At 47.8% G+C, this 25,296-nt stretch overlaps 1 protein-coding gene across 1 annotated transcript in view; it reads left to right on the top strand.

Moving 5' to 3' along the window:
- Positions 1–12,148, top strand: part of SV2C (synaptic vesicle glycoprotein 2C) — a 190,364-nt gene extending 178,216 nt beyond the window's left edge. Inside the window, exon 13 of the mRNA XM_045848231.1 lies at positions 4,859–12,148. Coding sequence (XP_045704187.1) covers positions 4,859–5,042 — 184 coding nt within the window. The 3' untranslated portion in view covers positions 5,043–12,148. The remainder of the gene's footprint in view (positions 1–4,858) is intronic.
- Positions 12,149–25,296: the final 13,148 nt, after the last annotated feature.

The raw sequence follows: 25,296 nt of genomic DNA, 5'->3' as shown, positions 1-25,296 counted from the left end.
TGTCAGAGTGGTGGAGTGGATGTTTTGCTTAGATAATTTCCTGTAGTATGTAATAGTAAATCCAAATCAAAACACAGGTGTCTCTGGGAGACTGCAGGGTTCTCGGCCCTGGATACACCTTAAAATCACAGCAGCCTCAAACCTACAACGTCTGGGCCCCCCCTGGAGCAGTAACATCAGAATTTCTGTGGACATGGCCTTGAGCATTGGTATTGCCATGCCACCAATGCCGTGTTTCAGAAGGTCCATGGGTGCCACTGTGCTCCCAGGTTTGAGCACCCCTGGGTGAGGCAGTGCCTACACATGTCTGTGCCACCCTGGTTCAACCAGATTGCTGCCGTCACCCCATTGAGAACAGCTGCACAAGGAAGTGGGAGACTTGTTTGGGGACTGATGGGGTGCAGGCCATCGCCGCACTTGAGAAGCCCCTGGAGGAGTTGTCTAAGGCCAACCTGAGTGAGCTACCTGTGATAAGTTAGGAAGACGAGGATATTTTGAGAGGCAGAAAACACCACCTCTGCCCACAGTCCATCCTGCACCCGGCGAGCTCTGCCTACCCCCCCAAACCAGTTCTCTTCTCACCCATCCCCTCTGAGAAGCCTTCCCTCACCTGCAACCCCCCAGCCTGAGATTGCTCCCCACCCTCTGTGCCCTGTAATACCCCGGGGTACCTGTGTCACTGCACTTCGTAGGTTTTTATTATGATCTCTTTGCATCTGTTTAGTGCCAGGGCTCTTCATCTTGTTCTTTTGGGGGTTTCTGGTGCCTAGTGCGGTGCTCAGCACATAATAGATGCTTCATGAGTGATTGGTGAAGGAGTAAGTGCAGAGAAGAATATGTAAATTAGGAGTCTATTAAGGACAAATTTGCTTTTTAGGTAAATATTCAAGAGGTTTCTGGTGTTCTCAGTATTGTAGTTCAACAGCGTAGATGGAGTCAGTGTTAAAATATACTTTTTAGGTTAACCCAGGGGCCTAATCATCATTTGTAATATTGTTTCTGTGAGAGAAATGAAATTTATTCCATGTTTCAAATAGCCAACTTCCAGATGAGTCTTTAGATCATGATGTGTTCCTGATCTGAGGATCGCCTGTACTTTCCCAAATGCCCCGTGTTGAGAAGCTTCTCCCAATGACTGGACAGAGTTGTCCAGGGAAGTTCTCTCCCAAAAGTTTAGACTAGAAAAGAGAATGTTCACCTTGTACCATTTAACAGGTAGTCCATGAGCTCAGTTTGGATCTTCACCATTTCAGTCCTTTTCAAAACACAGCATTAAAATGTTTTTTTCTGACAATTTCATCAGTCGATGGGGCGGCCATTTTGCCAGTGTGAAAACGGTGGCTGATGCTCGCAGGGGGCCTGCCCGCACCGGGCACTGCCTCGGAGCTGCCAGCAGTTGGCGTCCCTCTCTTCCTGCCAGGAGCCTCGAGAAGCCCCAGCTGACCCTGCCCTGGAGTCAGAAAACCAAAAGGAAAGAGGCTGGGTGGGAGGGCAAAACCACTCTCACTCTGTCCAGAACTGAGCCAGCAGCTCCCTTTTCTCAGTCACCAGTTAGGACATAAAATGATACACACGAACTAGAACTTGCTGGACTGTGAAGGCCCCAAAGAAGGAGCCATAGTCCAGCCACAGCGAGGGGATGCTCTGGTGGCCACACTCCTGCCAGCTGCCCGCATCAGCACCAGGTTCTCAGGCAGAGGGAACTAATGGTACAGGGAGATGGGCCACCTTCATGGAACGAGGAACAAACAGGGCTGCTGCCATCGTGGGGGTGGGGGGGATATTCCATTTAAGAGATTTAGATAAATAGGGTTGAGCAATAATTGAAAACAAAATTCTGGCTGGAGACATGGGGGAACCAGGGATAGAGCTTACAGAAAGGTGTTAGATATGTCGTTCTTCCTCTTCAGTGCTCGCTGGTTAAGAGAGAGCACGGCATGTCTTCAGGGTGGTCAGGAATGCAGTGGCTTGCCTGGCTGCTGTGGGCAGGTGGGGGCTGCAAGCTCTGAGCTCCCCACCCTCAGAGGTCTTCAGGAGCACAAGGTGATCTGTGCTTTGCATGTCTGCAGAAGTCAATGCCCTTTCTTTACATGAGAACAGGGAATAAACCAACTAAAAGCTTCTTTACTTTAATATAAACGCATAACCCCCAAGGAAGAGCCATTTTGAGGATGATTTTTCTAAGACAGCTGTGCCTCCAAAGCATAGAAAATCAAACCCTTTCAGCTGCAAGTATTTGAAGAAATAATTTACTTACCCAAGGAAAGGACAGTCACGTTTTCTTGAATGCCAACATTAATTTAAGGAGGCTTTGCACCCACACCAGATTTTTATCTGAAGGACCGCCTCTGCTTGGTAAAAGAGAAAGGAGATTCTTAGGAAGTGAGGACTCGATCATCTCTTTTTAGGAACTCCAGATAGCAGGTGCTCAAGGCCCACACAGAGATCTCAGGAAGTCATCCTTTCCTCTGTTATGGCTGTAGTAATGTACAGAGACAGCCGTCTGCATTCTACACCCTGTGCTGAGTTGTATGAGAGGCTTGCAGCTGGGAGAGAACATGGTTATTTGAACACAGATGTAAATTTTTCATGGATCAACCTGCAGTCTCAGTGTTGAGAGACTTCTTCATACAGAAGAATGTTTTTCTTTCTTATCTACAACATACTTACTACCCATTTTTTTCTAGAACAATACAACTTATCTTACTACCATAAGATGTATTTGGTCATTTGTGAAATGAAAATGTAGTTTAAAATAAGTGTAAGAAGCCTATCTGGAAAGTTTACACACTGTGTGATTCCAATTATATGACATTTTGTAAAAGGCAAAACCGTGTAGGCTGTGAAAAGCTCAGTGATTGCCAGAAATGGCGGGGGTGGGGGTGGGCGGGATGAAGAGGGGGAGCACAGGGGATTTTCAGGGCAGTGAAGCTGTCGTTCTGTGTGATGCTGTGATGGCGGGTACATGCAGTGGCACACTGGTCAAAGCCCCTGCACACATGACATCAAGAGTGACCTTAAGGTGTACACTATGATGGACTTCAGTTAATGATAAAGTATTAATATTGGCTCATCAATTGTAACAAATGTACCGTATTTGGGAAACTGGGAAAGTGGTGTGTGGGAACCCTCTTTTCTCTCAGTTTTTTTTGGGGGGGGCAGGTGTTTCTTTTTTTGGTAAACTTAAAACTGCTCAAAAATGTCTATTAATTATTTTTTTAGAATAGCGCCTGGCACAGAGCACTATTGACCACTTATTAAATACATGCATGCAGTTTTCCTGATGGGAAGTCTAAAGTCCCAGTTAATGGGAGCAAATGAGTCTATTAATTTTTTTAAACGTCAGCCTCATGGCCTCATCTCCATGGAAATGGAGGAGGTGGTGAGTGATGCCGTTCTTCTTTGGTGCCCAATGTGTAGCCTCAAGCAATTTCATTCGAAAAAAGTTATCAGTATATTAAATCTCCTTTTCTTACTGGTGGTTGTTGCTATGACTAGTCTCTTTCTTTAAAAAAACAAGCCAAAAAGAAGAAGACAAAATTAGCTTCCCCTCTTCTCAAGAAGTTCCTGTCTGCCACACCCCTTCCTTATTCCACTTTCTAGGTGTCATGGCCAAATAGTAAGTCCGTGTGCGCTGCCCCATCTTGGGTCTGTCTGTTCTAATCGGTGAAGTCGCTGGCCCTGCGCTAACTCCAGGCGCAAGAGGAGGGCTGGTTCTCCTCCTACGGTGTGGGAAGGGGAATGGTTGGGTAATCACCGCAGTACATACCTACACACTGGAGAAAATATCATCAGGAACAGCACAAGTAGTGAGGAGTAGTTGTTACAGCTGGCCAAAGGAAAACTCATCCTTACAGATTTACAAATCAATTAAAAAAATGCTGTGTACTAAATGCTTCATTTTGCAGCACATAAAATGGGTTTCCCTCTGGAGGGAAAGCAATGTATCAGACACTTACCTTCATTCACTAGCCTTTAGTACACGGGTGCCCAGTGGCAGACAAAAGCTGGGCCGGTGTAAAGGCAGCAGAAATTCCTGTTATCCCGTGATGTCTGTGGCATTGCTGCTCTTGTGGACAAAATTTTGTTTCCTCCCTAGAAGATTACAGTAAAATCATACTCAACACACATAAAGTAGTGAAGGTTTTCTTTTCCAAAGAATGCCTTTGGGAACGGGTTGTGTGTTATTGACAAGCTGCCTGCACATCTGAAATGCCAGCAGAGTGAGCAAGATCTCCGGGCCTACCACCGTTCTCCTCTGCAGTATCTTCTCAGCCTTCATGGCCCACCTGGAGCTCTGAAGAGGACGGAAGATCTGTGTCACTAACTAGCGCATGGATGGACCTCCCCGCTCAGCATTCAGTTTCTGCCTGCGGCCAAAACATTTGGGAAGAGAGCACCATAGGCCACCTCCAGGGTACTGGGGAGATGAGGAGTGTAATCCACTCATCCCTGATTTTCTTTGAAAATAAGATTTAATTACTTAAAACTTCACATATTAATTAAGCTAGGAAAAAATAGGAAGTAAAAAAACCCCTAAGAAATATATTGTCATATTTTCATTTAACTCTGGAAGAGAAAAGAATCTTGGGCTCTGAAATTTGCTCTCTTGATAAACTGGGACTCATGGGCAGAATAAGAGTCTCTGGAGGTGGGGAGGAAGCAACAGAGGGTTGAAGGAATAGCACTAGCAGCTGGAGTCTCCATCTCCAGGTGTGCTGACAAGCATTTAGTTATTTGCTCTAATGATACACAAAACTTGGAGATCCTTGGAAAGTGCCATATGGGATATTTGTGCCTAAAATCGGACTCTTGGAAGTCACTTTCTCAACCTTGTCCATATCTCCTTCCTTCGCAGGGCAACGGGCTTTGGCTTCTTGAACGCACTCTGCAAAGCTGCCGCCGTCCTTGGGAACTTAATATTCGGCTCCCTGGTCAGCATCACCAAAGCCATCCCCATCCTGCTGGCCTCCACCGTGCTCGTGTGTGGGGGACTGGTGGGGTTGCGCCTGCCGGACACACAAACCCAGGTCCTGATGTAACTGGAGACAAGCCATCCGCCCTGTGTTTCTCTCTCCTGCCCTGTGTCAACTCTCCTGACCGAGTCAAGACTTCAGGTTTTTCAGATTTAGAAAGGTGGTCAGATACCAGAACACTAACTCTTGCTGTGACTAAAATTTAGATGCATATCATCTTGCCCCTTAAATGTGATTTTGCAGAGGCTCCACCCCTCTTCCCCCATGCATTGTTATCTTCCCTGAGTTGCTGCTGCCTCCCCAAAATCCGTGGAAGCATTTTTTAAAATGTCCCAGTCAGCTGGGCCTCCCTGAGATTCTGCTCGCGGAAGGGTGGGAGGCTCAGAGGACTGAGCTGCTGCAAGAAACAGATCCTGCTCCTAGTTCCACATTCACAGGAAATATAAGTTGGCATATTATTACATTTGTGCTGAGGAGAGGGATTCTTTTTCTCTATCTTTTTTTTCAAACAGAGTGACATTTCCTGTTTACTTAGAAAAGGACACCCCGCAATTCTAGCCGTAACAGCAGGGCCTTTCAAAGAAAACCATGTGGTCCCAAACAGAGCTGGGTGGAGCTCTTTCAGGAATGACAATTAAGGTGACGCCACTGACAAGAAAAATAAAGGCTCTGCAGTTAGCAGCAGAGGTCTGCATGAGCTGAACCAGCAAGATGTCTGCCAGAAAGGTCCATTAAACATCTGAAAAATGTGAGGAAATAAGGCCCGTGATTGTGACCTGTGGTTCCGAATGTTAGAAAACCAGAGATCAGAGAGAGAGCTTTCCCTGCCCTTGTCCCCCACCCCCAGCTGCGACTGATCTTGCCAGAAAGCAGATTCAGGAAAAGAAAGCCACTCTCTTCAAAGCCACTTGGGTCTGCCTACCTGACTGCCATTCATCCAAACTGTCTCTAGTGTGGGAATGGTCAGTCAGTCATCCAAGTCTTTGCAAATCGCAAATTAGGGAGCCATTCACACCTAAGGCCATTTAGAAATGCCAGGGAATACCTTGAAGGACAGTGACCCCAGTGTTTGACATTGGACTTTGTAGCTAGCATCCCTGAGGCAGGTCCCCTGGGCTGGGGTGTTCTGTGTGAAATCACAGCCTGCCACCCTCCGGGGGCCCTTCGGCAAACATGGCGGCCTCTCCTGGTGGTTTTTGGCTGCTCATTTGATCTGTGCAATCTGCCTGGGCCTGGAAGAGAGGGTCAGCGGGACATTCCCAGGAGCTGTCGAGCTGACCTTCTCACCCCTTGGGGCTGTTCCTCCTCCAAGCTCAGCCCTTTTACTCATCTTTGAAACCTGAGGCCTTCTTGTAGACTTGCAGCAATGACCAGTAACCAGGAATAAATCCCATATTAAAACAATATTCCTTTTTTAACTCTCCATGTCTTGTGAGGGGGTTACCCCACACTTATTATAGGCATTTCCAGCAGCCCTCGGCCCTGGGCCTCGCTGAGGAGAGCCTTTGTTCCCGACAGTCATTACGTGCAAAGATGTCTTAACCCCAGAGGCCCCTCTGCCCCCCTTGCCCCTTCCTAATGATCCTCCTGGAGCTCCAGACTGCGGAGTTCAGACTCTGAAAAGCTTCTTTCATTAACATAAGCCATTAATCGACTCCCCCTTGAAGTAATTCAGGTCTGTAGAGGGGGGCAGCCTGGGGTTGGGGGCTGGCAGGAAGAAAGTGGTTCCCTGGGGAGTTGGCTCAGGGCCAGAACATCAGGAAAACTCAAACCCAAAGCTAAGGGGGCAGGCAGAAGGAAAATCAATAAAGACTAGATGAGAGCCATTAGACTGTTATCAACAAAGCAAGGAAAGCAGCAGAACATACCCTGGCTTCTGCCTACTGTAATACTGCTGGAGAAGAAAGACAGCATCAAAAGTAAGAAGGGGCCTGTATGTTATTCTTCCTACAGGCTTATTTCTCCACCTCTCTACCCCTTGATTTTTCTTCTTAAAAAAAGATGTACTGGAGGACCTGAGCAGGCGGCATTTTTTAAAACTGAATGTGGCATGTACAGTGACAATTGCAAATGTAAGGTGTATGTGTACATGGGTGTTGCTCTCTCATCTTCTGTGAGAGCTAACTGCTAAGTGGACTCTCTTTACTTCAGAAAGGTCTCCCGTGTCCACCATAGCTCTACACGCATTCATCGTCTCCCAAGCTGCCGAGCTTGGTTTAGGCAGACTTTGCTTTGAATACGGGCCTGAGTCAGAATAGGATAAACCAGCAGAACCCCACCTCATGAGACTGGCCACCATGCTTGCCCTTCCAGAGGGCCTTTCTTGGCCTTCTTGGCCCTTAATCCGAGCCTCCCAGGTGGCCCAAGAAGGATCTATTTTAATCTCCTGGACAGTCTGAGGTCACAAACCTTCTTGGTCACCACCTTCCCACCTTCTGTGCAGTATTCTCTGCCTCCCTCCTGTTGTTCCTGTCACCTGGATTTTCTATGAGAGCTCAGGTTGTTCCCAAAGTATGTGGTGTGGCCTGTCTGGCTTGTTCTGGGGTTAGCTGGATTAAGATATAGCCATGCCATTAAACAGAAACTCTCAGTTCTACCACCGTAGGAGGCTGCTGGCACAGGCACCTGCACCCAGCATCTCGTTTCAGCTGCAGTTGAAGGAAAGGGAGAGTGTGTGCAAAAGCGAAAGCCTAGGAAACAGCCCCACTTGCTCCTCTATTTCTAACTCCTTTTCTATCTAAAATTTCCTCAGAGCTGTTTGGAATCAATCCAGCATGTGGCTGAATCCTGTTATTATCACCAGGTCCTCTCAGTAGGAAAGACAACCCAGCCACTCCAAACTGTAAACCCTGTGTCACGTTAGACCCCAAGTCGTGGGTCTCACAGCCCCAGCTCTGTGCAGTCCTGGGCCTCAAAAGCCAAACCCAGCAGCTGGGGTCATCTCAGGCCCAGAGGCTGGGCCTGGGAGGTAAGACAGATGGGCCCTGGCTCCACACTAACCAACAGTGAGACCCAGACCTTGCTGGAGAGAATGTGAGTCGTGGAACATCCCTGGTCCTCAGTTTCCCTGTCTGTAGAGTAAAGGATTGGGACTAGTTCAGGATTCTAGAGGATCTTCATGGAAGTAGCTTTATTTGATTACCTTTTGATGCTGCACTCATCTTCACAAGCACCAAACAATTTTGAAACTGAAAAATTAGGCTCCAGGCACACATGCGAGAGCTCAGGAAGCTGTTTGGGAAATCCTGGTGGGGTGGGCCAGAGAACAAAGTTCTCGTGTTGTTTGTGCTCCCAGCTTCATAGAATCTGCAGCATTGTCTCGATTCGGTGCTGGCTGGACGGTTTTCATCGCCTGCCCAGGACAGGGACCGACCTGGTCAGATGGAAGGCCCTCTGAGCACTGTACTAATCACTGAGGCCTCATCCTGTAGCTGGCTCTTGCCTCTGCACTCCGCTTTATTCTTCAGACATGGTCGTAAGCAGATCTAGGCCTTCAGAAACGGGTTTTAAGTGATTTCACCGAAGCTGGCAAACATACCTTCATGTACAAATCTCACCAAATCAGAGTGCAGGTTCACCCCAAGAATGACTCAGCTGCTTTTCTGGATGTCTTGAGAGATCGAGGGAGAGGAAGGAACAGGCATGTACTGGCAGCAGGTAGACACCAGACATCAGCGCGAAGGTTCCAGGGAAGGGGCTGGGGTGCGGCCAAGACTTTCTAGACCCTGGGATCATTTCAAAAGCATTCCATGGGAATACCTTCTGGTTTTCTCTGCCAACCAAAGTAGAATATGATATCTTCCATTTTTTTCTGTTCAGTATCAAAATGGCCTTCATCTAGTTCTCCAGTGAAACACTTCACCTGTTCATGCATTAAAGGCTCTGAAGCCAGGAATGTATGATTTCGGCCTTTACTTGGTAGCGTAGAAAGACAACTGGTTGGTTGTTTAGGTGTATGTTGGCTGTATGTGTGGGTTTCCTTTAGCCCCTATATCATGCTGACCTCAGTCCAGTTACCAAACCCACAGAAACACCAGTCACGGTGGAACAGCAGGAAGTCATCTACACAGCAAGGCCCTCTGAAATGGACCGTGTATTCCTTACAGTATCTGTTTCTACCGAGCAAAGTACGTTTTGAGTAAAGCTTCTCTTGTAATCTATGCCATGTAGGCAAAAGAACATGTCAGTATCTCCCAGGTATTTTGTGTGTGCCTTCATTGTTTCAGGTGTGGAGTGACAGTTCCCCGTGTGATGTCCTTGTGCTCTAAGTATTGACAGTGTCTCACCAGCCGGACAAGCCATTGCCAGGGCTGCCTTTGGTCTTTCTCAAACAATACCTAGATCCCATTCATACAGTTCACAGGTCTGTTCAGACCCTTGTTGAAGGCCGGTGGGGCTAGGTGGCAAAAGAGTGGGGTAGAGCCTTCACTGACCTGTCACCTCATGTGATTATTCAATAAAAATAGTTATTGTGCCCCTGCCGTGTGCTAGGCTGCGGCACTGTGCCATGTGCAGACAGCTCACCTCTGCAGGACTTAAATGAGGCCAGAGGAAAAACGGGGGAGTAACGAGAACACATCTGTAATGGGGGAGGGCCTTGTGCTGAGCCCATTACATAGGGAAAACCCCTCCCCAAAGCCCCTCCCAAACAAACACAAAGTGTTGGGTGTTTCCCCCCAAATTTAGAAGAAGTTATTGCCTATGGTAGACAATGCAGGAACCCTTTGAAATTTGGGGATATCTCTGAGAGGAGGAGAAAGCCCCGCAACTGCCTGGACTTTGCTGAAGGGACTACTAACTAGTACTTAAAAAACGGAGCCACACTTGTGCTGTTTCTTAAAAGGTCTTGGCAGGAAATCGCACTAAGGTATCATCCAAGGGAAAGAATCAACAGCAAAGATAGCCCCATCTGCAGAAAGTTGTTCGTGTTTAAAGTTCCCATGTCTTCCAAGATAGCCTTTTCATGGCCTGAAACTGGAGGTGGGGGAGAGGAAGCTGCTCCCAGGGCAGGCGGTGCGGAGTTTTCCCTCCAGAGCAGAGTGGAGTCAGCAAGTCCCTCAGCAGCTGCCCCCAGCTTCCCAGGGTGTTTCCTTTCCGATTTTGAAGACTTGTGACTGAGTCAAGTGTCTTTGCAGATATCCTAGAGCAGCTTTCCCCCCTCCACCCTCGGCAGATAAGCCACATAGCAAACAAGTTCTGACAGTCAGTGGCAGGAGGTTTCCCAATTTCAGTTTAAGAACCAGTGCATGGTTGTGGCGGAGTGTCTTGAAGCTGCAAAGGTCTGATGGGGTTCCGAGGGGGCAGAACAGACAGAGGGCGGTTGTCGGTGGCCCCCCGCCCCACCCCCTGCCCCCGAGAGCTCTGATTTCCTTATTTTACTCAGTAGCCCTCTCCTCTACCTGCCCCAGGCAGTATATACACACTTCCTTTCTTGTCCTTCTCATCTTCTTTCTCCTCTTGCCACCTCTTGACTCTAGCAGTGTACAAGGCAAGGCCAGGCTACTGGGGCGCTGGGACTAAAGAAGGTGCCAATCAAGCCATATGTGAGGTGGAGGCCAAAGGATAGAGCACATGAAGAACGGGGGTGGTTGTGGGAGTGGGTGGGAGCTCTAGACTGTTGACCTTGACCGAGCTCCCTATACTGGGCTAGATTTCCAACCGCTTCTCAACTCCTGTGGGTGATAGATGGATGGGTACCACTGGCATGAACTCTCAGAGAGGCCCAGCTCTCAGAATCCACTGACCTGTGGAAGGTGGACTCACCTCTCTACGCCTACAGCGGGTCTTACTTGGTGCCGAAGGCTGGGTGTGTTTCATTCAGATTTAAATGCTGAAAGTGCGGAGGTCGCTCCTGCTCTGCCTACCCTGCCACATTCATGCTCCCCTCACAGCCAACGGTGCCCAGAACTAGGAGGAGGAGAAAGCAGCCCTCAGTTCAGACTCAGGCAGAGTTTAACACCAAGCTAGCGGCTTACCCTGAGAGCAGGGGTGCTGGGTCCTAAGAAGCTTTCGGGTGCCTGGAGAGTGACTGTCTGAGCCTGTCTGCAGGGGCCTGAGTCGTGGGTGGCCTCCCACTGCACTGACCCAGGCCACACCAAACTGAGCCCCATGGGTGTGCGGGTCAGCACTGCCCATAAGCCGGAGGGAAGGAAAGGCTTAGCAAGCTCAGCCTCCTGTCAGGACACAAAGGGTTTCTTCCTGCATTTGTATTGACTCAGAATAGGACCCACAATGCAGAGAATCCACCACTTTCCACGGGTATTGTTCCTTCAGGGAGAACAGACCAAAAATTGGCTGTTTTGTTATGTGCAAACAAAAATAAACTTGTTTGAAGTTACAGAGTATCTCCCTTCTCACACCCAAGCAGGCGTCCAAGAAGGACACTCCTTCCCTGCCTTTGATGCTCTCCAGGCCTGCCCAGGTAGAGCCGGACAGACTGATGGCTACATCTCACTTCCACCTCTGTTGACACACGTTTATTGTTCCAAGTCTGTGCCCTAAATCAAACGGGTGGAAAATTGTTCTTTCTTGATATGTGCTTCCACGGCATCCAAACATGTGGCTGTGTATCCTCGCCCTGGCCCAGGCACACATTGAACGGATTACACACCCCTCACTGATGTCCAGACACTGTCAATCAAGTCCTGGGAGCGCTCTTCCTCTCGGGCTGCCTCTGTTCCCGCAGGCTGACCTGCAGACCACTCTCTTCGCAGTGAGAATTCAGCAGTGGCCCCGTCCTTGGTTTGGCATCTGGGCGTCTTGTTTCGTCTTGTCTTGTTTCTTTCCTGTTTTTACTGCTCTGTAAGGCCTCCTGCTGTGAATGTTCCAATTACCCCCATTGTACTGTATATATGTGCTGCATGTGTGAACCCCAATAAATTCTGTTCCAGGTTTCTGGAGTCTTCATCTTAAGTACAGCTGGTCCTGTTGTGAACTCATCTTTCTGGTATGTTCCTCTGTGTCTGATTCCCGATTGCCAAAATGTTTGACCAAGTGTGTTTTGACAAATGTCCCAAGACAGCCATGTGTATCCTTGTGAAAGGGCATGCTCTGTGGGGGGTGACTCGTGTACAGCATAAATCTACCAAATGTGGAAGCGTGTATACATGTATATGTCAGATACTCAACATTCATGTAGCAGCTGCAAAGATATTTAATGTACATCAGATAAATAAAAGAGCATTTTTTGCTCCATTATATTCAAATAAAGATTGCTGTGTGGCTGACTTCCCTTCCAAGCATGAATTGACTCTTAAAAAGTAGGTACTTTTTAAAATGTCCTTGGACACCATGAAAACCTGTTTCCCTTGATTTGGGCTTATTTGAATTGTTTCTGTGGGCTGGTGTCTCGGGTATTGATCCATCGCTTGATTTTACAGGAACACTCTCTGATTGTCAGCCAGGATCACTGGGAAGGAAATGTTTGTGGGGGTGTTTGTGGCAAAGCAGATGCGTGTGTTCTTTTGCCGAGAGCGGGAAGAGCAGACAGGTTTTTAACGAGCATATGGACTCCCATGGCTTGGTGGTGGCTGCTTGGAACAGGAGTTTGAGAAGATTGAAGAGGAAAAAGTGCTACGTTTTATAGCATTGGCACTGGAGGCAGAAACACGGACTGCCTGCCATGGATTTGCTACTCCCAAAGAGTACTTTTCACTGCATTTAAAAGAAGAACCAGCCGGTGTGATTCAGTTAGTTGGAACCTTGTCCCGTATACCTAAAGGCCATGAGTTCAATTCCTGGTCAGAGTACATACCTAGGTTGCAGGTGTGGTCCCTGGTCCAGGAGCCTACTCTCTAGCACTCTTCCTTCCCGTCTCTCTAAGAGCAATAAAAAAAAAGTCCTCTGATGAGATTTGATTAAATAAATAAATAAATAAATACCCAGCTTCAAATATCTTTACTAATGAAGGGAACTGTTATTTCACGTAATAAAGAAGGTGGGACAGTTCCAGGGTTGGCTGTGATGTCGCTTAGAAACATCATGGAAGGCCCAGGTGCTCGGTTTTCGGGTCGGCTGTCCTCAGCGCTGTGGTTTTGTCCCCTCACGGGCACCAGATGGTTCCAGCAGCTCTAGGCATCATACCATCACACAAACATCTAAGGGCCAGAGAGGGATCATCCCCTCTTTATGATCCTTTTTTAAGATCAAGCGGACATTCTCAGAATCCTCCAGTGGATGCCGCCCCCCGCCCCCCACCGCCTCTCCCCACCACCCAGCCCATCTCATCATCTCACTGGCTGTATTCGCATGGCCTGCCTAGTCCTAAACCAGTCACTAGCAAGGGGACTGTGATCCCCATAACTGGCACAAGCTGCTCAGGACTCCCCTCCCCCCAGACACCGTGGAAGGAGCTGTCTCTCCCCTGAAGCACACGGCTTCTGACTGCCTGAACACAACTGGGGTTTAATGGTGTAGTGAGTGAGCAAGGAAGAAGGGAGGTAGCTACTGAGTAGGCCCAGGGCTCCAGAACTGAGCTATCTCATGCTGCAGCCACATGTAGCTATTTATGCTTAAACTCAAAATAACTAAAATTAAATTTAGTTCCTCAGTCACACTTTGCCACATTTCATTTGCTCAATTTCCACGTGATTCGTGGCTACCATAGAACACTTTATTATCACCGAAGACTGTCGAAAAACACAGCCCTGGAACTTGTGCGTTCACACACCCCTCTGCAGGCTGCTGCTTCTCCCGGGGCTGCTCTCCCTCCTTCCGGGTTCTCTCCCCTGGGCCGGAGCCCTCCGTTTTGCTACAGCAACTTCATTCCCCTCCTCTTCCTCCAGCGGACTGGAAATGCCCAGCTGTCACCCCACACAGGCCTCCCCCCTTTCCCAGGCCCCAGCCCCTCAGGTCTAAGACCTGTTTAGTATTCCAGAACAGTCACCATCTGCCTCCCTTCTCTGAACTTCCTGTTGTATGAGGAGGCTCTCACATGAAGGGAAGAGAAGTGTCTGCAGGCTGAACATCCCAGCAGCATCAGGGAGGAGGGCAGGCATGGGAACTCACCAGATGCTGCATATGCTCCTCGGGGGTCATTGTGGGGTCTGAAGGCGGCGTCCACAGGCCTGGCCCGGACAAGTGGCCACAAATTCCCAAATGTGAAATTCCTAGCGATCAGTATGGAAAACAAAGCAACACAGGTCCTGGGGGAATATCTTTTTCTCCTTATTGAGGTCCGGTGCCATGAAGTCACGAGCATTATCTATATGAGTTTGCCAGGGCTGCTCCAACAAAGTACCACACACAGACTGCTACAGGAATACACAGCAGAAGTTAATTTTCCCATAATTCCGGAGGCTGGAAGTCCAAGATCAAGGTACAGGCAGGGCTGGCATCTTCTCCCCTTGGCTTTACATGTCCATCTTCTCTCTGTGTGGTCATATGGTGTTCTCTCAGGGCCTCTCTGTGTCCTGATCTTCTCTTCTTATGAGGGCACCAGTTATACTGGATTAAGACCCATTCTAAAAATCTCTTAAATTCATTGTCACCAAAAACAGTTACATTCTGAGGTACTAGGACTTAGGAGTTCAACAACGGAGTTGGGAAGGGGCACAATGCAGGCCATAATATTATCCCTGCTTATTTGTGTGTGGACTGTGTGCCGAGTGAGTTGTGTGCATAGACACTGTGCACAGACTGTGATCGGACACGCCGGGGGCCAGAGGGAAGGGCCGCACAGCCGTGCGTGTTGTCAGTGCAGGGACGTCCACACCGGCCGACGGTGTTCTTTAATGAGGGTTCATCAGGGTGTCCTGGAGCCAAACAGAGGACACACCTGGGAGCGAGATGCCGACAGACTGAGACGAACGCTTCCGGGAAGGCCAGTTCGTCGTTTTCCTTCACATTTGGAATCAAGGAGGGAACGTAAGAAAGATTACTGGAAGGTGGGAGAAAGCAAGGCAGGGAAACCTCTATGACTGAATTACAGGGTAGTTAACAAGATTATATGCTCTCTTGGGGGCGGTCACAATTCCAAAGGGTCTGAGAAAAAGGCACTTCAAAGGTGTGTTAATGTCGGTGCACAAAAGCAATGGACAGGCCTGCTAAGGCAGAGGCGGCCTCTGCTAGGGAAGCCACCCGCGGAGCCAGCACCACCCAGTTACAGGTCTGTGGGCGGATCACCCTGTGCCGTTACTTTCTGTCGGAGGTACTGCAGAGCCCCTTTTTCGTCCACAATATATGTTCCTTCTTGTGTGTGCTGTTCATTTAGAGAGGCACATAAAGAAAGGGGTTGAGGAATAACTCCAGGGCCTTGTATTCGTAAGCCAGAAACCGAAAACTCTGGGGGACACTCCAGGGCAGCCTAGCCCAGCTATGAGGTCTCTGCGGGACTCTTCTTAGACCAGTGAATCTTTGCATCCTTCAGTCTCCCTGCTTATTAGAATTCCAAGTGAGACTTTGCTCCCTCTGTACAACCATCTTCTTTAATCCTGGAGCTGAGGGTGCATTGTTTTCTACCCTGCACCAGAGCTCCTGAGCAGAACAGCCCTTCCGTGGACCTGTCCCTGGTAAAGCTTCCTTCAGGACCATGACCAGCTTGTGCCCTGGTCAGCTGCGAGCAGAGCCAAGAGGAGGCCCATTCCTGGAGCTGGAGTAGACATTGTCAGCCTGATACTACCTCCATCCCTTTGTTGAGTGGGGAGAACAGATGCGTCATCATCTCCTGCAATTTGCAGTCCAGACACCAGGGGGAGAAGTGAAAGACACAAAACAGACAAGTTCCTGAAACTCAGGCAGGTTCCAGTCTGGCAGCTGCCTTAACTGCCTGGGGCCGGAATGAACCAGGCGGTGTGGTCTGGAATCATGGAGGAGACAGTAAGCTCCAACCCAGACTCCAGTTCACCAGTGGCCTCCTGCTCTTGGTCCTGTTTCTGGGTCCACTGGCCTAACGCCAACAGGAGGCAGAACAGACCATGAATGCACCAAATGCCCTTTGGACTGAGATGTCTAAGGAAATCTCAGCAAATTCCATTTTGGAAGGGCCTATGTGGAAAGCTGCTGCACATCACAAAAGGCTAAGCAACTTGTAAGTTGCCCCCCTCCCCTCTTTGTGCTTTGAAAACATCAGACATACCCCACCACAGGCCCAGAGTTTTGCTGTGATGTGGCACGTTCTTCAGCCTCCTGCCTCCTTTAGAGGACGCCCTCCGCCTCCCCTCTGCATTAGTGGACACCTGCAGCGCTTTTTCCAGAGCTCTGTCTGCACTGAGGGCCGGTGAACCTTCCAGTGCGGGGAAGCAGAATGCCACTGTTGCTAAGCGTGACTCTGGGCAGTCAGTTCTACGCGTGGGCGGGGGGAGGAGCACTTTTTAAGAAAAATGATACAAATGCGTCTATTTGGAATAAGAAAAGAAACCACTGCAATATATAAATTTTTAAAAAACCTGACAAATATCACAGACCATAATGAAATCCAGAAAAATAATACAGTATTTTTTTATTAATGAACTGTCTGACACACCTCTATATTTTTTTTCCTATATATTTTTTTGGCTTCATACTCTTTGATTGCCTCTTCCTGTGACAGCAGTTTGGTGATGTCATTGTCACAGAGAGGATATAAATTTAAAGTTCGTTTCGATTACCAGTAGTTTTTTTAAGTCTCTTGTTTCTTCTCCACTTCCCACAGACTTCCTGTGCTGAAGTCACAGACCGCATTTGTATTTGCAATCCAGTCTCTGACTCTGTACATTGGAGACACCAGGCCAGGTGAGTGGGCACCTGGGCACACAGTGCTCCCGGAAGCCATTCGTTCAGCGGGGCAGCCAGCCGTAAGTTCACCATCGCAGCAGTGGTTGTGAGCCACATCATTATGTCCCTCCCAAACTGAGCATATCCATGGCTCAAATTCCTCTTAGCCAGAACTCCAACACCAGGGTAACTTGGAAGAAAAAGAAGATGGAGTAGAAAGAACTGAAAGTTTTACTTGACTAGGGAAACAGTCTATTCATTTTGCAATTTTTTTTTGGTGGGGGGTGTGCAAGTTTTTAAAGAACATACACTGCTAAGGCCCTCCCGTGCATTAGGAGGGGCCCATGCAAATGGGGGCCCCTGACTCAAGCTTCATTGATTTCGTGGTAAACACTCCTCTGAGCTTGGAGTCATAGACATGTGAGTTTGAATCCTGACTCTGCCACTTAGCAGCTGTGAGGGCACAGAGGAAGCTAAAATTGGTCTTCCTGAGTGTCCATTTCCACTAATATGCATGAGAAGTGATGACAGTTCGCATTTCTCTGAGGTTTGTGAGACAATGTAAAGGAAAGTCTTAGGCAAGTGCTGTTAAGTCCTAAGCAAACAGCAGCCACTGTGATTGGCGTGTCTGGCTCGAACCTGCTCCTTCACATGAGGATGTTGAGACGCAGCCAGATCCCCTTGGAGGCCTCACGTGGGGTGGAACCCTGGCACTGTCTAACTCTCACAAGACTTCTGACAGGACCATGCAACTTTAGCTTCTATTGTCATCCGCATGCATAGCAGGGACCTTGGCCTGTGGTGACCCTGGCAGCAACTCCAAGTAACTCACCCACAACCCCCAAACCCAGCTGCAGTTCCACTTCTCACAGGGGCAGCCTCACAGTGCCCAGCCCGAGTGCCCAGATGCCCAGCTCCGCAGGAGGGCCTCTGGCAGCTGGGGAGAGGAGCGAGAAGGGGTGGCACACACTCAGGTTACCGCGGCTTTGCTGACTCCAGCCACCCAGGAGTACACGTCCATGGGTGCAGGGCTTGGCAGACCTGGAGCTGCCCATCAAGTGCTGCCTCTTCCTCTGTTACCTGGGGCTGTACCGTTCCTCCTGCTGGATCGGAACTACCCCACAGACTGGTGGTCTGAGTGTTTGCCTCGTGCAGCTGTAGTGAATACACCCAGAGGAGTCTTGCTTGCATGACACTAAGAAAAAAGACCAAAGAGCAATTCTTCCCAGCAGGCCAAGCTTTCAAAACCATGGTGGAAGAAATGAATAACATAGGAAGGAACAAGGGCCACGTTCAGTGATCCCTGGACACAGGAAGGCACTGTGGGAAGTCAATGGCAACACACGTCTGGAGTCCAGTGCTGTGCCAGGCCCCGTGGGGGACACTTGGGAGATGACAAAGGAGAGGCAGAACCACCAGGAGTTAGGAGCTTGGTCTCTAGATCCAGTCAGACCTTATTCCAAACCCGAGCTTCTGCTGTAGTAAGCTGTGTGGTCCAAGGCAAGTCCATTAACTTCCCTGAGCCCCAGTCCCCCATCTGTAGTATGAGTCCCCCACAGTACGAGTCCCCCATGGGGTCTGTAGGATCCTTAAGGCCCACTTTGGAAGGACTGAATGAGATGCAAGTGCTCGGTGCACTCTCTGAATGGTGTCTTTTCATGCACAGAAGTTCCCTATTTTAAAGTAGTCTAATTATAGTCTAATTATCAACCTTTCCATTTTAGGTTAAAGTTTTGAGGATCATATGAAAGAAATCTTTGTCTACCTCAAGGTCATGATGACATTCTCCTCATCTAGCTGCGTTATTGTTTTTCATTTCACATTTAGGTCTACATTCAGCTGGAATTCTCTTTTGTGTGCCTTCAGTATCTATCAGAAAACTCCATTCAAGGAGTGAAAGGGCAAACCAGCGTTGGAGAGGACATCGGCAGTTTAGGTAACCAACAAAAGACTTTTATCCAGGGTAGATTAAGAACTCCTACAAATCAACACAAAAAAGACAGATAACCCAGTGGAAAAGGAGCAAAGCCTTAAATGGAAACTTTCACAAAAGATGCCCAGAAAAATATGGTCATTAAATATAGGAAAACAACCTTCATGAGTCATCAGGGAAAGGCAAATAAAGCCATGTCATGGTATCACCAAGCGTTGGCAAGGAGCTCTCACCAAGGAACCCCACTGCTGGCAGGAAGCCGCACTGGTCTGACACTTTGGGAAAGTGTCTGGAAATACCTGCTAAAGCTGAAGGTATGCTTATGTCACAGTACGAGTTCCTCTCCTTGGCAAATGCCCAATGGAAATGTCTGCATATGTGCACCCATGACATATGCAAGGATGTTTTGTAGCAGCCAGTGCCCAACATGGCACATGCTAGGGAAATACCGCCTCCCCCAGATCACCCTGTACTCACCCATTGGTTACCCTTGATCGTGCTCTCTCCCAGTCCACTTTCTGGCACGCTCGCATCCTTCTGAACTCCCTGTGTACATTCAGACCTCTCCCTATTTACCAGCATTTTTATGATTCCTTCTATGGTAGATTTCACCCAAATTTTCTAGATAAATATGATGTTAATGCCAAGGTTACTAAAGATAATTGAGAAAAAAGCAACTAGCCCTTAATTGGTTCCAAATAAATTAATTTCTTTTTTTTAAGATTTTATTTATTTAGAGAGAGGGGAAGGAAGGGAGAAAGAGAGGGAGCGAGACATCAATGAGGGAGAAAAACATGAATTGGTTGCCTTTCGCCTGCCCCAGATTAGGGACCTGGCCTGCAACCCAGGCATGTGCCCTGACTGGGAATCAAACTGGCAACTCTTTGGATTGCAGGCTGGTGCTCAATCCACTGAGCCACACCAGCCAGGGCAGAAATTAATTTCCATGGGAGCAGGACATTCTCATTTTCAAGTCATCCTCATAATACAATGGCTACCATTGGTTGAGTCCTATGTATAGGATCTAGTGCTTTATACACAGTATTTTTTAATAATTTATTTTAAAATAAGTTTATAATTTATTATATTTCTATTTTAAGTAGCTTGTTTAATTAATTAAAAAGTTATATCTAACTCATAATTTATTTTACTTATATCTTAAGTAATTTTTAATAAATTATTTTGTAACAGTATTTTGTAACCTAATAGGTATATCATTATCCTCATTTTTCAGATGAGGAAACTGAGACTCAGGGAAGTTAAGGCACTTGGCTAAGGACACACAGCAAGTAAACGACCAGCAAAATCAAACCTAGGTCGGCCTGATCCTAAAGCCCACAGTCTTAAGGACTGGGCTATGTATAGTCCTTGCATACTCAGGGCTGGCCAAGAATCCATGTTACGGCTCAATATTCTCACTTTTGTTGGTCAGACAGCAGAGAAAAGGGCAAGCTCCAAAAGGAGAAGGGAGAGTGTGAGCGTTCTGGCGTGTTAGAGGTCATTCACTGGGGGGGAGCATGTTTTCCGTGTGTCCATTCCCGCACTGGGCACCAGACAAACGGCGTTGTTCCGGGAAGACCGACAGTCCATTCCCTCACAGAGCTTTACCTTGAAGAGTCTCCAGAAGGGCAAGTTAGCATGCAGTTCAGAATTCACTCAACAGTGTTTCCTGAGCACTTGCTCTATGCCTGGTACTGTGCTGGCTGCAGGGGACATACAGGGTGGACATGCAGGACAGACTCAGTTCCTCCTGTCCCAGCTGACAGTCCAGCTGGGGAAGGCAGACAAGGAAACAGGCAGGGATCAGAAGATACGAAGTATTACAGCAGACATTCGGGGCATATGGGAGCTTTCGGCGGAGAACCAGGCCCTGACAGGAGGGCTTGGAGAAGCATTGCCATCCTGGCCTGGCCTTATGCTTGGAGGAAGGCCTAGAGACTGCTGAGCTGTCGTGACTTGTCCAGGCTGCCAGGGTGACTTCCCAAGTGCTCTTTCATCTGCCAGCCAACTCAGAGATAATAGCTAAAAATTACAGCCTACTTAACGAGTGCCACGCACTGCTTTCGTGCTACACACTTATCTCTTTTTCTCCTCACGGCAACCCTATCTGAGAGTGTTTCTGTGTACAGAAGAACCTCAAGCACAGTGTGCTTAAGCCACCCACCTAAAGTTGTATAGCTGGTAAAGGGAAGGGCCTGGATTGGCTCCCGGGCAGAAGGCTCCACACCGGCACCCTGCACCACACTAACTGCCTATCTAGAAATCCCCAAACACCAGGCGCTTAACCTCACTGCTCAGAACCAAAGCTGCTCCAATGCTCATATTTTTTAACACAATAGGCACAGGGATGTAGCCAGAGGTGCTTTGGTAAATATTTAACATCCATCTCTCCAGATCTGTAGTCTTTGCAGATTTTCATGGTGTAAATTCTCCCGCTGTGGTTGATGTCAGCTACCAGTGTGATATCTCCAGATGTGTAATTGGGAATAAAGGCCCAGTCTCATCCTTACATAGTATTCCTCCCATACAGATACAGCAGGGGTAAGTAATCTTAAAAGCATAGATAATGGAAAAGGCAATAAAATAATTAGGAAGTGATATGTTCTCAGTATTTATGACTTTGTTTTAATATAATTAATTTTGTTTATGTAATCTAACTGTTAATGACTATACATAACAATAGCTTGCAAAATTTGTGAAAATGTAGCAATAGGCTTTTGCAAGCCCACACAACACACTCCAGCATTCCACTGGATATAGCCACAGGTTCTCTGACTTGGTTCTAAACTCTAATTGCCTGCCTCTGCCTCCTTTGCATCCTTCAGCCCCTGGAAAGCTACCCCCAGGCAGAGAGTGAGAAAGGAGAGATGTTAGCAAGTACTGGGCACCTGGTGCCATGGCAGTCACTGAGGCCAGTGCTTCACTGCTGTTATTATTTCACCCTCCCATTCACCCCATAGGAAGAGAGTAGTAAGTGTCTTCACTTTTTGCCATTGTACCCCTAGTGTCTAAGACCATGCCTTACACATAGCATTTCTTTTTTGTTGTTGTTGTTATTTATTTATTTTAAGAGAGAAGGGAAGGGAGAGAGAAAAAGAGGGAGAGGAACATCGATGTGCTAGAGAAACATGGATCGGTTGCCTCTGGTACACCCCCAGCTAGGGACCCAGCCTGAAACCCAGGCATGTGCCCTGACTGGGAATTGAACCAGAAATGTTTTGGTCCACAGGCTGGTGCTGAATCCACTGAGCCATACCAGCCAAGGGTATACATAGAATTCTTATATGAATGAATCTGAGGGTGGAATCCAACTCCTGAGCCTACATACAAGGCTCTCTGTCATGTTGGCCTTGCCTCCCTGTCCAGCCACCTTTCCCACCAAGTGTATACATTGCACTGGCGCATGGTATTCTGGGAGACACAGCCAAGACTGCTCATGCTGGCCCCTCAACCTAGAAGGCCTTCCTGCCTGGCTTACTTTCTCAGGTCAGGCTTTCCCAGAAAGATACTCTGGGAGACGGATTCGCATGGGGGAAGTGATGGTGAGGGAGTGAGGAAAGCAGGATGGGCAGGGGAAGCTGAACTGTGATGCAATTGCAGCAGAGGTTTCAGCTGATCCCACAGAAGGCTCTGCTGCTTATGGGATGGCTTTCAGAATTGTCCCAAGGTCAGGCAAGGGGGTGGGTCTTTTTACCTCCAGTTCTTGCATAAGGGTGGGGATTAACCTTGAGTGAGGCAGCTTCCTTTGACCAGAGGAAGGCCCGGGAGGGATTCAGCTGCAAGGCATCAGCAGGCAACATTCGGGCAGCTGGGTAATGAATGTCTCACTCCTGAAGCGGGATCGGGGCCCTGCATCGCAGCATGCACTGCATTTCCTCCTTTCTAACAGGTGAGAAATGACCCAACTGCAGCCTAACCTCTCCCCTTCCCCTCAGTGGCGGAGCTCCCCTAGCATCCATGCATTGTGTTAAAAGTGATCATGTACCTGTCTCCTCCACTGAACTGTTAAGAGCTAGTGGGAGGAACTGTATTTTATTCACCTATGTCTCCCAACACACTTAACTTAATGCCTAACTGCACCAGAGGGGGCCACACGTTAGTCATTTGACTCTGCACAGTCATCCACTGCTTAACGACAGAGATACGTTCTGGGAAATGTGTTGTTAGGCAATGTCATTATTGTGGGCCACGAAGTGTCCTCACACACACCTACTACGCACGTAGGCTATATGGTATACCTCCATTATACAGGTGGTTCATCATTGATCAAAATGCCATTATATGGCACGTAGCTGTAAAATAAAACTAAATCTGCAGGTGTCTCTCTCTCTAAATACAGACAGTGTAGCAGTAATGGTTAAGAGCATGGAGCTGGAGCCAAATTTTCTGGATCCATCTCCTAGCTCTGTCACTTCTAGCTGGGTGACCTTGTACTAGTTGCTTAGCTGATCTATGCCTCAGCTGTTTCGTCAATAGAAAAGTAGTGAAAAAACCCTTTCAGATTGTTGAGTTAATGTAAAGCACTTAGAACAGTGCCAGGTACATACCATACTTTTCAGACCATAAGATGCACCTAGGTTTTAGAAGAAAATAGGAAAAAAGAACTGTGAAGCAAAAAATGTGGTAAAATACTTAATAACATAAATAACATAATATTGCACCAATGTAAATGTAAACAGAACTCAACAGCAGCATTAACAACCATTATTCCTCCCAAATTTGGGGGGAAAGGATGTGTCTCATAGTCCAAAAAATACGGTAGTAAGCATCCAATTAAGGTGAGAGTAACCACCACCAAAGACATGCATATTTTCAGCAGTTCAGTTTGAAGGATTAAAAAATGATGGACTACAAAAAAAAGATCCTTGAAGCACATAGGAAAAGATGGATTTGTTGTTTTCATGTCAATAGCTACATTTTTTTATGTTCACACACTGTGAAGCCTTGTGTCAGACCTCCCAGAGCAGCAGCTTGAGGTCCTGAGCTGAAAACCTTCTGCAGCAAGTGCTCCTAAGACACCTTTCCACACCCGCCCATCAGAAATCTGCTTCCAGTTGATTACAGTGTCACTTCCCATTGACATTCAGATGCTGAACTCCAGTTCCGGGGAATGAAGGAAGGACTTCTTTGTCTTGAGCGATTTTGTGAGCTGTTTGCATAAAATGATGCAAGAACTAAACAACCACAAATCTGCATGTCCTGAGTGGCCACTTCCCCCATCCCAGTTCTCCTCTCTAAGGGCCCTACAGCTGCTGGGGAAAAATAAACGGAGAGGTTTTCTGCCTGTCCAACATGGCTTACCTGACGCCTAGCCTTAGGAAGAAGGTAGAGTGAGGATGTGGGAAGATGGGGAATTCCACCAGGAGGGAAGTGAAGCAGGCTCCACTCCTCCCCAGAGCAACCCTTTCTCTCGGGCATTAGACACCCCTGTTGAGACCCTAATGAACCCAGCAGCCACCTCTGCTGTTTCATTCTCCAGTGGGAAATCCTTCATTCGCATCCAGATGAGCCATGGAGGTCCAGAGCCCCTGAATTGCTGATTGTTGCAAGTTTGTTCATTAATTCACTAAAAATAAATAAATACTGAGGAACTACTGTGCACCAGAAGTCATTGTAGACACCAATAGGAAATAAGACAGACACGATAGTTCCCACACTCATAATGGGGAAAGACAGACCATCAACAAGTAAACAAATTCACAAGACTCTGTAGGATGGTCTGAAGGACAATGCAGAAGGCAAAGCAGCACTGTAGGAGCTACTTTAGATTTCATGGCCAGGGAAGCCCTCTCTGAAGAGATGACCATTAACTTGAATGACAAGACTATGTCTCAAAGCTCAGTCTGGGCTAGATAGTGTTTTGCTGTGAAATATATAAGCCAGGGCACCCCTTCTTCCCTTAAAGAGACAACGACAAAATTAGGTGGGGCTGCATCAGGAAGGGCGTGGGAAGTGTCCCACCCCACCACAGTTGAAACCACAGGCGGCTTACAGTTCCAGCTGCCTCCACTTGAGCTGCTGTTAGCATCGTCCCAGCCAGAGAATCTGTCTGTAGTGCAGGCACTAAAACCACGACAGAGGACATCTTGCTGTTTCATGGCTCCAGTGGGTTGCCAGCCAGATCACACCCCTGGGGACTCCACTGGCAGGTTTCTTGCTGTTGCACGGTGACCTTAGTGTCTGCGGGAGAGCTCCGTCCCACTCAGTGACATCATCGAGGAGTGGTACCTCACAGGTGGTGAGCCGCGGCTTTGAAGAATCTGACGTACCAAGAACCGTAGGATTTCGCTCACATGAGGAACAAAAGACTGAAAGCAGCACATGGACAAACAAGGCAAACAAAAACTGACAGGCACAGACAATACTGTGCTGGGTACCAGAAGGGGCAGGGGAAGGCAGAAAAGGGTAAAGAGGGTCAAATACATGGGCACAAATGGAGATTGGACTTCGGGTGATAAACACAATGCCATATACAAATAGTGTGTCATAGTGAGATGTACACTTAAAACCTATGCAATTAACCAAAATGCCACCTGAATAAATTTAATAAAAATGTTTTTTAAAAATCTGACGTATAACCCAACAACGGGGGAAAAATATTAAAAGTCCACTATGAACATAAGGAACTCCACCCAAAAAGAGAGTTGACTGGAGAGTTTTTTTCTTTTTTTTTGGATCCCTTGAAACTCTCTTTTA

This window comes from Phyllostomus hastatus, unplaced genomic scaffold (genome assembly GCF_019186645.2).
Source record: "Phyllostomus hastatus isolate PE091 unplaced genomic scaffold, TTU_PhHast_1.1 phas_contig_58, whole genome shotgun sequence".
In the NCBI taxonomy this organism is placed as follows: Eukaryota; Metazoa; Chordata; class Mammalia; order Chiroptera; family Phyllostomidae; genus Phyllostomus; species Phyllostomus hastatus.
This window is presented reverse-complemented; position numbering and strand designations above follow the sequence as displayed.